Raw genomic sequence first — 15,222 nt, forward strand, 5'->3', positions numbered from 1 at the left:
TGCCGAGTGGCCTGCTTCCACACTGTGGGGATTCTCTGAAGGGAGCGGTTTTTTTGGAAAATGTGTCCTCCTCCCCGTGTGCTGCAGGCACAGCGCATGCGCAGTGCGGCGTCCCGCTATAGGCCATGCCCCGCCCCCTAAACCGTCACTTTTCGTCGCCCCGTCCCTAGTTCCTTTGTGACGTCACAAGGCGGAAGTGGCCCTGTCAGTTTCAAAGTGAATCTCCCGCCCTCTGGCCGACTCTTCATCCTGGGAGGGAGACAGAGATGGGGAAATTGGTCACTTGGAGCAACTGGAGTGAATGCAGGGAGGGAGCAGCCTCCGCAAACTCAGGTATGTGTCTTAGTTACCCGGGTGCGGAGGGACTGAAGGATCGAGATTGGGAAGGGGGAGGGTTGGATATCTTTTCTGTTTTGATGTTTAAAATGCAACCGATTCCCACCAGTAACTGCAACAGGTACAAGTACAGCACATGCAATATTCCTCATTGCAGCTTCAAGCCGGTTTTGCATCCTCTGTCCTTCCTCCACCTTGCTCCAGCACATTCAGCTTCTTTCCCTCATTCACATTCCTCCTCCACCCCCTCCCGATGTTCCAAGCTGATCCTCAAAAGATCGGTTTGTCCCTCCATTCTTTCCCGGTGGCGTCCATTACTCTTGTCTATTTCTTGCCTTATTCAGCCTTGTGCGTGAACAACGTGTTAGCGTATATCCTCTTTCACTGCCAGCTACTTCCTTGTTGGCGAAAGCAACATTTCCTCCCATTTTTCGCCGACGCTGAGCCTTCTGACCTCCTTGATTGTGTTTTTTTTTTGTTTTTGCAGAAGCAGCAAACATGCTTACAACTGTTTGTACGAGCATGTCTAGCTTAACCTACACCCCCTCCCCTCACAGCATCTTATCTGTTTGATCTGTAACATCTACCATTGTTTGCAGGCACATTTCATGTATGCACATTTTAGCTATACTAAAATGTGCATACTAACACTGCTTCAACTATATCCCACAGGGGTGACCCTACAACCTTGTATAAAATAATGTGGGGCATGGCGAGGGTAAATAGACAAGATCTTTGATCTGGGATTGCTCATAGGTTTAGGGTGAGATTTAAAAGAAACCTAAAGGGCAACTCCTATACACAGAGGGTGGTGTGTGTAAAGAATGAGCTGCCAGAGGAAGAGGTGGCTGCTGGTACAATTACAACCTTTTAAAAGGTATCTGGATGGGTATATGTCGGCAAACATTTAGAGGGACATGGGCCAAGTGCTGGCAAATGGGACGAGATTGATTTAGGATATCTGGTCAGCATGGACTGAAGGGACTGTTTCTGTGCTGTACATCGGTGATTCTGGCTTGCTACGAATGTTTGTCACATCTGTATGTTCAGTTTTTCCCTGGTGTTGTTGTTAACGCCTTGGTGTCTTATTTTGCTCCCCACATCCTGGGGACATTAACCATTTCCTATCCGGTTGTTCTGATCTGGACTGCTGTCTGGATCTTCGGATTTCTGGGATTGGTCAATAAACACACCTGGATGTGACTTTGTCAATCATACAAGCAATAGTTTATTCTTTGATATGGCCTGGACGGTAGACTCTGATCAGCCCAGAAGGATGAGATTAGATTAGATTCCCAACAATGTGGAAACTGGCCCTTTGGCCCAACCAGTCCACACCGATCCTCTGAAGAGTAGCCCACCCAGACCCATCTCCCTCTGACTAATGCACCTAACATTATGGGCAGTTTAGCATGGCCAATTCACCACATCTGCACATCTTTGGATTGTGGGAGGAAACCCACGCAGACATGGGGCGAATGTGCAAACTCCACACAGCCAGCCCCCCAAGGCTGGAATCGAACCTGGGACGCTGGTGCTGCGAGGCAGCAGTGCTAACCTCTGGGCCACCGATAAGTACTCCGAGAGTGCCAAAATAATCTGCCGACTTTCAGAGTTTGGATAGAACTTATGTACATTGTTTAGAGTCAGAAATTGAGCATGATGACATAGTAACAACCAATCAGATTCTGCAAGGTCCTCATGCATTTTTGACAGCCTAGGGCGGCACGATGGCTGTGGTTAGCACTGCTACCTCACAGCACCAGGGTCCCAGGTTCGATTCCAGCCTTGGGTGACCTTGGGCAGGTTGGGCCAAAGGGTCTGTTTCTGCGCTGTGTGACTCTAATTGTCTTCAATGGAAGCAGAAGTGTAGTTGTCAAGGTTGGACGTTTAGAGCATGTTTTGCCCTGACTGGGAGCAGAAGAGTTTGACTGAAGTGTGTTGGTGTTAATGCCTTGATGTCTCATTTTGCTCCCACCTTCTCGGGGTCGTTAACCATTTTGTGTCTGGTCCTTCCTCAAGAAGCTGCATTGCAGGTTCACCCTGAATTGATACTTTTATTTTTGCTTCCCAAAATCAGACCTGCTCACTCTCAGCAGGATCCCAGTGTTGTGAAAGATAGTAACTTTCAGGTGGAGGTATCCAAAATTCGGAGAGATGTCAGTCTTGATGTTTTTGCTTTTTCTGCCCCTCTAAGATCCTGAATCAGCACCTTCAGGAGAATTAGTTAGAGCGGAGTGAGAACAGAGGGGGAGAGAGAGTGGGATGGTGCTTTCAATTTTGTGGAACAACAAAAGAATATTCCACAAAGTAGAATTGCTTGTTCAGAATTTCTACCCTGCATTGATAGTGATGACTTTTGTAATCTCTTTTTGCACAGTATTTGAAAATCTGAAGACTGAAGTTTCAAAATCAACAGATGAAGGGCTTATGCCCAAAACATTGACTCTCCTGCTCCTCGGATGCTGCCTGACCTGCTGTACTTTTTCAGCGCCACATTTTTCAACTGACTCTCCAGCGTCTGCAGTCCTCACTTTGATGTCAATGTCTGACAGTCACTGAATCCATCGGGAACACAACGGTTTTTGACTGTGATTTCTGTGAAAGGGATCAACGCTTTTTGGTTCCTGTTTGAGGACGTTTTCCGCATCAGTCGGACTGGACGAGAGACTCCACTGTTGCAGCGCACTGTGCGTGGAGCCAGAAACAGTAATACGGCCTGGAAAGGGGATTTCACGGCAGGGAGGGGCTCTGCACGTGTTTGTGAGCAGCTGAAGCTGTGGCCATGGAGAAACCTGAGGAATCCCGCCCTGTGGAGGAATCGTGGAAGTGTGGCGACTGTGGGAAAGGCTTCCGTTTCCCGTCTGTCCTGGAGATTCATCAGCGCAGTCACACCGGGGAGAGGCCATTTCCCTGCACCGACTGCGGGAAGGCCTTCAGCACATCCTCCCACCTCTTGGCCCACCAGCGGGTCCACACCGGGGAGAGGCCGTTCACCTGCTCTCAGTGTGGGAAGGGCTTCACCTGCTCCTCCAACCTGCAGAGCCACCAGTGGATCCACACGGGTGAGAGGCCCTTCAGCTGCTCTCAGTGCGGGAAGGCCTTCAGGACATCTTCCTCCCTGCTGACCCACCAGCGTGTCCACACGGGGGAGAGGCCGTTCACCTGCTCTCAGTGCGGTAAGGCCTTCACCTCCTCCTCCAAACTGCGGACGCACCAGCGGGTCCACACGGGGGAGAGGCCCTTCAGCTGCCCCGAGTGCGGGAAGGCCTTCAGCACATCTTCCTCCCTGCTGAGGCACCAGCGGGTCCACACCGGGGAGAGGCCGTTCACCTGCTCTCAGTGCGGGAAGGGCTTCACCTTCTCCTCCTACCTCCAGACCCACCAGCGGATCCACACGGGGGAGAGGCCCTTCAGCTGCCCCGAGTGCGGGAAGGCCTTCAGCACATCTTCCTCCCTGCTGACCCACCAGCGTGTCCACACCGGGGAGAGGCCGTTCACCTGCTCTCAGTGCGGGAAGGGCTTCACCACCTCCTTCAACCTGCAGAGCCACCAGCGGATCCACACGGGGGAGAGGCCCTTCACCTGCTCTCAGTGCGGGAAGGGCTTCACCACCTCCTTCAACCTGCTGACCCACCTGCGGGTTCACACGGGGGAGAGGCCATTCACCTGCTCTCAGTGCGGGAAGGGCTTCACCTACTCCTCCCACCTGCGGAAGCACCAGCGAGTTCACGTGCCATTGCAGGGGGATTGAAGGAGTGACGGCCGAGTGTCATTATCGATTGGACTATCAGCCCGGTTCCGGGGACTCCCGGGTTCGAATCCCGCCATGACAGATGGCAGAGGGAGGGGGTGGTGCGGGGGAGAAAGTCCCCATCTGATTCACACTCTCCCTTGTTAGGGAAGGGAATGGCAATTGTGGGAAAGGATTCACTCAGTCGTTCCAGCTGCATCCTTTACCCAGTCTGGCCTACACGTGATTCCAGACCCACAGCAGTCTGGTTGACTCTACACTGCCCCTTCCTGGCAAATGAGCGGGGAGAAACTTACTTGGACACAGGGTATGGGTTGAAATTGCGGAGTGAGGCAATACTTCCTCCGGGTTACGGCTGTACCAAGGATCCGATTACAAAGGGACAACTTGGTGCTGGCCAATAGTAAAGACAGCGTGGTGAGGAGGGGAAGTGTGGTGGTGGTGGGCGGGGGAGGGGAGGTGTGGTGTGTGTACTTTGACCTTGAGCTGTTCAAAAGGCAGATACTTTTTCTCTGCCTCTTTGCTGGGGGAATCTGAAGCTGTAACAAAGTTGGGTTGCAATAAAGGTTACCTGAACTTACCACCGGGCTCAGACTCTCATTGAAAGCTTTGAGCTCCAAGAGGTTTTGTTTTAAGGCTGCTCATTTCGTTCAGCCTCCTGCACTAAGTTTAGAACATAGAACAATACAGCGCAGAACAGGCCCTTCGGCCCTCGATGTTGCACCGACCTGTGAACTATTCTCAGTTCGTTCCCCGACACTATCGCAAAATCAACCACGCGCTTATGTAAGGATTGTTTAAATCTCCCTAATGTGGCAGAGTTGACTACCTTCGCAGGTAGGGCATTCCACGCCCTTACCACTCTCTGCATAAAGAACTTGCCTCTGACATCTGTCTTAAATCTATCACCCCTCAATTTGTACAGGTTGCAGGGGGACTTGGATAAACTGCAGAATTGGGCTGAGAGGTGGCAAATGGAGTTCAATGCAGCTAAATGTGAGGTGATTCACTTTGGGAAGGTGATGTCACCATCCTCAGAAAAAGTCTTTCACTGTCTCCCCTATCTAATCCTCTGATCATCTTATATATCTCTATCAAATCCCCCCCCTTAGCCACCTTCTTTCCAATGAGAACAGACCCAAGTCTCTCAGCCTTTCCTCATAAGGCCCTCCCTCCCGACCAGGCAACAACCTGGTCCTCTGCACCTTTTCCAATGCTTCCCACATCCTTCCTGAAATATGGGGACCAGAACTATACACAATGTTCCAAGTGTGGCTGCCCCAGCGTTTTGTATAGTTGCAGCGTGATATTGCGGTTCTGGAACTCAATCCCATCACCCAATGAAACCTCACACCCCGTATGCCTTCTTAACAGCACTATCCACCTGAGTGGCAACTTTCAGGGATCTATGCACATGGACTCCAAGATCACTGCCTTCCTGTTATTCTTCCCAAAGTGAATCACCTCACCATTTAGCTGCATTGAACTCCATTTGCCACCTCTCAGCCCAATTCTGCAGTTTATCCAAGTCCCCCTGCAACCTGTAACATTCTTCCAAACTGTCCAGTACTCCACCAACTTTAGTTTCGTCTGCAAATTTACTAATCCATCCACTTATGCCTGTGTCTCAGCCATTTAAAAAAACGACAAACCGCAGTAGTCCCAAAACAGATCCTTGTGGCACACCACTAGTAACTGGACTCCAGGCTGAATATTTTCCATAAACCACCACACGCTGCCTTCTTTCAGAAAGCCCAGTTTGTAATCCAAACTGCTAAATCAGCCTCAATCCTATGCCTCTGCATTTACTCCAACAGCATACCAGGTGGAACTTTATCAAAGGCTTTTCAGAGGTCCATGTACACCACGTCAACTGCCCTACCTTCATCTACCTGCTTGGTCACTTTCTCAAAAAACCCAATGAGGTTTGTGAGAGACGATCTGCCCTTGATGAAACCATGTTGACGATCTGAAATCAAATTGTTGCTTGCTGGATGATTATAAATCCTATCTCTAATGTTCCTTTCCAAAAGCTTTCCTTCAACAGACGTAAGGCTCATTGGTCTATAATTACCTGGGTCATCTCTGCTGCATTTCTTGAACAAGGACACAACTTTTGCAATCCTCCACTCTGGTACTAAACCTGTAGACAATGACGACTCAAATATCAAAGCCAAAGGCTCTGCTATCTCCTCCTTCGCTTCCCAGAGAATCCTTGGATAAATACCATCCGGTCCAGGGCACTTGTCTACTTTCACTCTTTCTAGAATTGATAACACCTGTGTGCAACTAACCTCGATCCTTTCGAGTCTAATATCTCGTACCTCATTCTTCTCTACAATATTCTCCGTTTCCTGAGTGAAGATATTCATTAACACGTCTCCAATCTCCACAGGGCCCACACTCAACTTCCCACTTCTGTCTTTGACTGGCCCTACTCCTACCCTAATCATCCTTTTATTCCTCACATACCTATAGAAAGCTTTAGGGTTTTCCTTTGTGTTAAAGACTGCTCATGTCCTCTCTTTGCTCTTAACTCTGTTTAAATCCTTCCTAGCTGATATGTAACTCTCTATCGCCTCATCTGAACCATCTTGCCTCATCAACACATAAGCCTCCTCCTTCTTTGTAACAAGAGATGCAATTTCTGTTGTAAACCACGGTTCCCTTCCCTTATCACTTCCTCCCTGCCTGACAGGGACATACCTATCAAGGACACACAATATCTTTTCCTTAAACCAGCTCCACACTTCAATTGTTCCCATCCCCTGCATTTTGCTACCCTATTCTATGCATCCTAAGTCTTGCCTAATTGCATTATAATTGCCCTTGCCCCATCGATAACTCTTGACCTGTGGCATGTTCCTATCTCTTTACATCGCTAAATGAAACCGAACTGAATTATGGTCACTCTCTCCAAAGTGCTCACCTTCCACTAAATCAAACACCTGGCCTGGTTCATTACCAAGCACCAGATCCAGAGTGACCACCCCTCTTGTCAGCCCTTCGACATACTGTGTCAGAAAACTCTCCTGCACACACTGGGCAAAAACTGATCCATATGATGTACTAGAGTGAAAGCATTTCCAGTCAATGTTGGGGAAGTAAAAGTCCCCCATAATGACCACCCTGTTTCTTTCACTCCTACCTAGAATAATTTTGCTAATCCTCTCTTCTACCTCCCTGGAACTCTGCGGAGGCCTATAAAAAAAACTCCAAGCAGTGTGACCTCTCCGCTCCAGTTTCAAACCTCAGCCCACATTAGCCCCTGTCCTTCCTACTCTCATCCTCCTGTGCACTACAGCTACAACCCCCGGTTCCCATCCCCCGCTGAGCTAGTTTAAACCCACCCGAATAGCACCACCAGGTGAGGGGGTGTAGTGGGGGAAATGAAGGGGAACATTATACAAATAACTAACAAGTGAGGTAATCAACTTATGATAGGATGGGAAAAGGGAGGCGTGATCCCGCAACTTGTAAACTGAATAAGAAAGCTAACATGCTCTGTTTAGGCGCGCATTTCTGCTTGATTGCAGAAGAGTCCGATACTTGCAAGACTATTATAAATTGTTCTTGTTTCGAAGGCTTTGTCTCAGGCTGATTGATTTGGTGAGTGAGTTCTGTTTGTCACATTTCTACCTATGTTGTTGGTCCCTACATGGACCATGACTTGGGGTTGGAAACCCTATCCATTCAGGACCCCAAAGATACGATCCGAGACTTCACGCACCTGGGAGGCAACACACTAACCGCGAGTCTTGTTCATTCCCAACAAGCCTTCTATCTGACCCATTAACTATTGAGTCCCCAAAGACGAACACTCTTCTCGTTTCCTTCCTTCCCTTCAGGTGCAACAGGGACAGTTCTGTGCCAGAGACCTGGGCCCCAGTGCATACCCCAGGTAGGTCGTTTTCCCCCCTCAACAGTACCCACTGACTGATACAGCAAGAAGGAAATACAAATAAGTCGTCCCTCCTCTCCCAGGAACCTCTGCTGTCTGAGTTCAAATTTAAAACCTCAAATCAGTGACTCCCCACTCCTGGGATGCAGCTGCCGCTGAAAAACAGAAAATGTTTTTTTTGTGGTTAGCACTGCTGCCTCACAGCGCCAGAGCCCTGGGTTCAATTCCCGCCCCCCCCCACGTCTGCGCGGGTATCCTCCCACAGTCTAAAGACGTGCGTGTTAGGGTGAATTGGCCAAGCTAAATTGCCCCGTAGTGTTGGGTGACAGGGAATGGGGCTGGGTGTTTTGCTCTTCGGCGGGTCGGTGTGGACTTGTTGGGCCGAAGGGCCTGTTTCCACACTGTAGGGAATCTGATCTAAAGTTCTGGAATTTATATATTGATGAACTGAAACCTGCAACCCCTTCCAAAAGATGAAGGACTCAGCAGCGGTCCAGGTTTGTTCCAAATATTGCATCGGTTGCATGACACTGTGATGTTTTGCTATTAATTCTGTGTCTTATGATCCTGCAGCACAGCGACACGCAGAAGGAGCAGCGCTGCAGAAGCCAGTGCATCCAAATGCATCTGGGTGGGCGGGGTTTAGCGGGAGGGCGGGCTTTGGGGCAGGGCGTGTCTCGTGAGAGGGTCGCGTGCTAATTGGCGAGGCTCAGCGGGCGGTGCAGCCCGTCTCGCCTGGAGGCACGCGGCTTTGTGGGAGTTTGCGCGGGGACCGCAGTGAATGCGTGGGGTTTGGTGCGCGATGGGGTGAGAGGTTTGTTTCCCAGAGGCGGGGCTTTGTCCCGAATGGGCGTTGTTTATGAGCTGCTTTCGGAACGGACGGGATTTAGGTGTCGCCTTGGCCGAGGAGGGGGCGTGGCTATCCTAAAACCGGAAGTATGCCGTGGCCTGTTTCCTCCGCTGGAGCCTCGGCTGCAGCAAGTAAGGTCAAGCTTTATCAATATTTCCTTTTACAGAGTTTGTATTTAATAACCAGTAATGGCTACTCAATATCATCAGAAAGTCCCAAAATGCAATTCATTTCAATCCAGTGCAGATAAGCACTAAGAGTTAATTTTCTACGGGATTCAACAGCCTCAGCACTAAAATGGTCTCACAAGGGAACGGCTGTGAATGTTATCACTTGGGGTCCTGTTCACACAGATTCACCGATGCTGAGGCAAACGTTCTTAATTGCCTTACAACATCCTGTTATCACTTGGTGAGCCCAGGTGTCCCTATCTTTAAGTTCTCTCCTCTTTCTGAGGCTTCCTGTCTGTTTATTTTCTAGTGCAGTAAATGTACTTAATAATTCAGCATTACATTTTAGTCTGAATGTTTAAAGGCAAGTTTTAAGGCTATAGACATTATCACCCAGATGCCCACACCCTCACGCCTCCCTTTGATTGCACCACGATCACTGAAAGAGAAGGCTAGTCCAAACGAATGCCCTTCAAGGTGGTCCAGCCATCAACATCCCGTAGAGCGGCACCACCATCTTCGCAGCTCATCTGGTCATATTTATCATCACCATTGACACGTGTGGGTGAGCCATCAGATCGCAAAAGGAACATCTTGTGGGGCAAATCTATATCACTAAGGGACTTCATAAGCCGAGCAATTAAATACCTAACAATACCAATACCGACAAACAGACATAGCTAAATTTTTTTTTATTCCTGATGAAGGGCTTTTGCCCGAAACGTCGATTTTGCCTGTCCTCGGATGCTGCCTGAATTGCTGTGCTCTTCCAGCACCACTAATCCATTGATAAGCCAATTGTACCATCAGCCCGATCTGCAGTTTCCCCAACTGGTCCCTTCAGTCATTCTGTCAAGGAATGCCTGGATCTCTTCTTGTACCTTAGTAATATTGCCAGTGAGATTGGGAATGCCCGTAGTGCATTTATCTTGGACAATGGTGCAGACCTCACCCTCCTGGGGGAGTATATCGTCTAAGACATACCGATTCTGCACAGAGTAAAGACACAGGTCTGATAATCCCAGTTTACTCTGTTCCAGAGCCTCTTGAGTCTTATTTCCTCGAAAGGTCAGGCCATCAAAGAGGGAATTGCGGTTCTGTTGACTTGTCACCCCTGCCGATCCTTCCAACCTCAGGGTACTCTGGATTCCCCAGCCTATCGGGTGTCCTGTATTGTCACCCAGTCCCTTGGGATCCTTCCAGTTGGAGCAAGGTTGGCTGAGACCGACCGCTGCATCCCCCTCAGATGGAGGTTCCATCGACTTGTCCACTGGCCAGGACAAGGTACTGTTGTGGGAACAAGGGCTCTGATAGTGACGTTATGAGGGACATCTTTGCCATCAAGGACAAGGAAATTGGTAGCTTTACCTTAGCTGAAGAAATAATAGTCTGGTTTGGTGTATATTAGGGAGAGTTTGTCAAAATCGGTTACTGAAATGTTACAGCAGGAAGTCTGGTCAGGTCTACAGGAGGAAAGGGTTGACGTTTTGCAAGAGGAGTTGCTTGAGCTCTGTAAAAAATGGGCCAAGTGACTCGAGCACTCGCACTGTATGGGAGACAATGGTCCTCAGAATGCTGTTCCCATTGGACTCTCCCTTAGCTCTATCGTACATGGTCTTGGTGACAGTATCAGATTCTGAAAAGAGAAAAGGCCTATAAATGCGCTAGGGAAGGGTTCCATTCCAGGTCCATGTACCACATAAGGCCTGCTGTACCCCAGCCAGTGTTTCACCAGCTGTTTGTATACACAGACCAGAGGTATTGGAAAGTGATATCTCTCTGCGCAGGGTCGGCAGTAGAAATTCTGATGAATAGATTGGAATCGGGGACTGGGGACGGGGCAAGTAAGTCATGTCCTGATAGAGATGAGTAACATACTGCTGCCCCTGGGGTGAAGAGCGTTCTGTGGGCCTATGTAAATAAGTTGTTCGTGGATTGAGGAGTTTCCCCTACCAGGATGTTGCCAGGACTGGAAGGGTTTGAGTAATAAGGAGGGGCTGGGACTTTATTCACTGGAGCACAGGAGTTTGGGAGGTGACATGATTGAGATTGATAAAATCACGAGCAGTGGAGGTCAGGTGAATTGCAAAGGGCTCTTCCTTCGCGTAGGGTAGCTCAAGACTAGGGGGCATATTTCTTTAAAGTGAGAGGAGAGAGATTTAAAAGGAACCTGAGGGGCAACGTTTTGACAGAGGGCGGTTTACACGTGGAATGAACTTGCTGAGGATGTGGTCAATGCAGGTACGTTTACAAAGTCTAAACGACATTTGGATGGGTACATGAACAGAAAGGTTTAGAGGGATATGGGCCAAACGCAGGTAAGTGAGACTAGTTTAGTTTGGGAATCCTGGTCGCCATGGATGAGTTGGACCGAAGGGTCTATTTCTGTGCTGTCTCCCTCTCTGAACCAGAAGTGATCTTATTGAAACCAGTAGAATTCTGAAAGGAGCTTGACAGGATTGATGCAGATAAAATGCTTCTTTGTGGTGGGAGTCATAGAATCCCAACAATGTGGAAACAGGCCATTCAGCCCATCTATTCCACACTGGCCCTCTGAAGAGCATCCCACACATACCCACCCCCTTACTCCGTATTTCCCATGGCCAATCCACCCTAAGTTTCACATCCCTGGTCACTATGGGTAATTTAGCACAACCTATCCACCCTAACCTGTAAATTACCTTCTCAAAAATGTAATTTAAACATAGAGTTTTTCTCTAAGAAAAATGTTAGTCTGACTCAACATTCGGGCGCAGACAGAATTCACACACATTGTTAGAAAAGCTCTGCATTTGAATGACATTCTTGAGAAGGTAACAAAAAAGAAGTTCTGGGATTAACAAACCAAAGAGCAGAAACCTATTCTAAAAGATGAAGGATTTAATCTAAAATTGTTTGATGTGTCACATTTCCATGACGCTAGACTCCTTTGGATATAAATTGTGATCATGATCTCATTCTCCACAACTACCTGATGAAGGAGCGGCGCTCCGAAAGCCAGTGCTTCCAAACAAACCTGCTGGATTATAACCTGGTGTTGTGTGATGTTTACTTTGTCCGTGGGAAACACATGAGTTGTGGGACTGGTAACAGTTCTTATTTTGTGATCTATTCCAAGTGCAATTTCTCCTCTGTGCAGGCACGGGTGAACAGTTTGGCTTTTGTGCTTTGTGCGAGATCAGGCTAGCAGCTTTTAAATCCTTATGTGAAGCAACAGAAGTAAACTGTTGATCAGCAATTGTATTCTGAGAGTGGTACTTCCAGCTCTGGTAATCCTGTCGCATCAACAGAGAGAGGGTGAGGATGTCACATCTCAAGAGCAGACGGAAAAGTTATTTCGATTGTTGAGTCGGTTCCTCACTCAGATGAGACTGGATGTTGCTTTTAATGAATCATAATTAAATGCTACAATGAAACACCTTAAATTCAAGGAATTTTGAAGGGGCAAACGAACAGTAACTTTGAACAGAGATGTTCTTCCATTTCTAACCTTGGTTGAGCCATATGAAGCCTTTTGACTGATAGCTCCACAATCATGTTCCTGCTGGATTTTTTTCAGGACAAACAATTTCTGGTGGGAGAAATTCTGCATCCTGGGAAGGCGGGGAAATGAGAAAAAAAGCTGTTAAAAGCATTTGAACTGTGGGCCCACGAGCTCTCGTGGGAGCAGTACATTTGCCAAAAACATTTCTGAGGAATTGTGTGTAACTGTTGGACCGAAAATAGTTTCCCCACTGAACGTTAAACAGGTATTGAGAACGTTGCGCATTATAGAGTGTTCCTGAGGACTGGAGGAGGATTGAATTTGCCAACGTGAACCACACTTTGCAGAGAGAGGAATTTTCTCCAGATGGAATAGGTTGATGGAAGTCAACAATTGTCAGATTATTTCATGAAAATAACAGCTGGTATGGGGATCCCAGAAGAGGGGCATCTATAATGAGCACATAGAAACAAACCCTTCAGTCCAGGCCAACCAGATATCCTAAATTAATCTAGTGACCCATTTGCCAACATTTGGCCCATATCCCTCTGAATTCTTCCTATTCATGTCCCTATCCAGATGCATTTTTTCCTTCGGAGAATACTTGGATGAGAGCCAAGATATGCAATATCTCAATGTATAATAATGAAGCAGCTCATTTATTCTGAAATCATTTCAATTAGTTGCCAAATAATAGCTGCATAACTGTTGTCAATATTGATACCCAGGAAAGCTATTTTGTTTAGTATATTTCCTTTGTAAAGATCTTATCCAAATTATAAAATGAATGCATTTTCATATGAAATAAAATTTGCAGTGTTTTATTAAATGGTTGAAAGTAACTTTTGCACTTAATTGCTCCGTTTGGGATTAAACATTGTGACTTAGATAAAAGTGATCTTTCATAATTTATGGTGAGTCTATTAACAAACGAATGTTGCCATTTGCTCTCAAGTTCGCTCAGATTCAATTTGAAATTCTTGAATGAGTTGAATAAGGGGTAAAAAGTAAATATTTATTGCCCTTTTCTGAAATTCTCTGCACTGCCATTGTATTTGGTTAAACAAAATATGTATCTCTCTTCATAACTTTGATATCACCACAAATCCTAGGAACCCCATCCAGAACAAACATATAAATACAAAGTAGGAGACAACAGCTTCGCTTCACTTGGAGGTCACCACTGATGATGTTACCAAGCCAGGTAACGAAACGTCTAGATATCAAACCGACAGCTCAGCGAGCAAACCTGCACCCTAAACATTCTACTTTGCTGAAAGACTGCACAATCTGCAGGCAGTCAGTACATGTAATATATTGTCAATTCCACTTTGAAAATAGATAATGGGCCCACTTCTTTTTGGATGTGAGCATAAGTGGTATAGTAAGTAAGTTTGCTGATGACACCAAACTTGGAGGTGTAGTGGACAGCGAAGGAGGTTACCTCAGATTACAATGGGATCTTGATCAGATGGGCCAATGGACTGAGAAGTGGCAAATGGAGTTTAATTTAGATAAATGTGAGGTGCTGCATTTTGGGAAAGCAAATCTTAGCAGGACTGATACACTTAATGGTAAGGTCCTAGGGGGTGTTGCTGAACAAAGAGACCTTGGAGTGCAAGTTCATAGCTCCTTGAAAGTGGAGTCGCAGGTTGATAGGATAGTGAAGATGGTGTTTTGTATGCTTTCCTTTATTTGGTCAGAATATTGAGTACAGGAGTTGGGAGATCATGTTACTGCTGTATAGTTGGGATATTGCGTACAATTCTGGTTTCCTTTCTATCAGAAAGAATTTGTGAAACTTAAGGGTTCAGAAAAGATTTACAAGGATGTTGCCAAGACTGGAAGATTTGAGCTACAGGGAGAGACAGAACAGACTGGGGCTGTTTTCCCTGGAGCGTCAGAGGCTGAGGGGTGACCTTATAGAAGTTTATGAAATCATGAGGGGCATGGATAGGATAGATAGACAAAGTCTTTTCCCTGAGGTGGGAGAGTCCAGAAATAGAGGGCATAGGTTTACAGTGAGTGGGGAAAGATATGAAAGAGACCTAAGAGGCAACCTTTTCATTTAGAGGGTGGTACGTGTATGGAATGAGCTGCCAGAGGAAGTGGTGGAGGCTGGTACAATTACAACACTTAAAAAGCAACTGGAGGGATATGGGCCCCGTGCTGGCAGGCGGGACGAGATTGGGTTGGGATATCATGCACAGGGATATGCAGGTTAGGTGTATTAGTCACAGGTAAATGTTGAGCAATACGGGCAGGGGAATTGCGTGGGTGGGTTACCCTTCGGAGGATCAGTGTGTAGTCTTTGGGCCGAGTGGCCTGCTCCCACACTGTTTGGAGTCTCTGAAGGGGAAGGGATTTTTGTAAACTGTGCAAGGCAATGCAGGCGTAGTGCGGGGGCCTGCTGTTGGCCTTGCCCCGCCCCTTGCTCCTCCCCCTGTTGTTGAGCTGTCTAACAAACATCTACTCTTTCTCTGCCTTTTTGCTGGGGGCAACTGAAGCTGTAACAATGTTGGGACACAATAAAGGTTACCTGAACATTCTGCCAGACTCAGACTCTCATTGAAAGCTTGGAGCTCCAAGCGGTTTTTGTTTTAAAGCTGCTCATTTCTTGCAGCCTCCTGCATTAAGTTTCCAATGTTGTATATCAGATGGAGCAGTGACTGAGTAGCTGGTTTCGTTAGAAGTTTACATTTTTCGGGAGTGCAGGCACTGCATTGT

The 15,222-nt window shown here is 47.3% G+C and overlaps 2 protein-coding genes across 2 annotated transcripts in view; both read left to right on the plus strand.

The window, feature by feature from the left end:
- Positions 1-4,520, plus strand: part of LOC148144993 (uncharacterized) — a 42,607-nt gene extending 38,087 nt beyond the window's left edge. Inside the window, exon 3 of the mRNA XM_087975651.1 lies at positions 3,221-4,520. Within this exon, the coding sequence (XP_087831777.1) occupies positions 3,221-4,090 (870 nt within the window). The 3' untranslated portion in view covers positions 4,091-4,520. The remainder of the gene's footprint in view (positions 1-3,220) is intronic.
- LOC148144987 (uncharacterized) overlaps positions 1-15,222 on the plus strand; it is a 518,924-nt gene that overhangs the window by 308,127 nt on the left and 195,575 nt on the right. The gene's annotated exons all lie outside the window — the stretch shown is intronic.

The sequence above is a fragment of the Chiloscyllium plagiosum genome, unplaced genomic scaffold (genome assembly GCF_037043375.1).
Source record: "Chiloscyllium plagiosum isolate Xiang-an unplaced genomic scaffold, Cpla_swu_hap1 HiC_scaffold_27, whole genome shotgun sequence".
In the NCBI taxonomy this organism is placed as follows: domain Eukaryota; kingdom Metazoa; phylum Chordata; class Chondrichthyes; order Orectolobiformes; family Hemiscylliidae; genus Chiloscyllium; species Chiloscyllium plagiosum.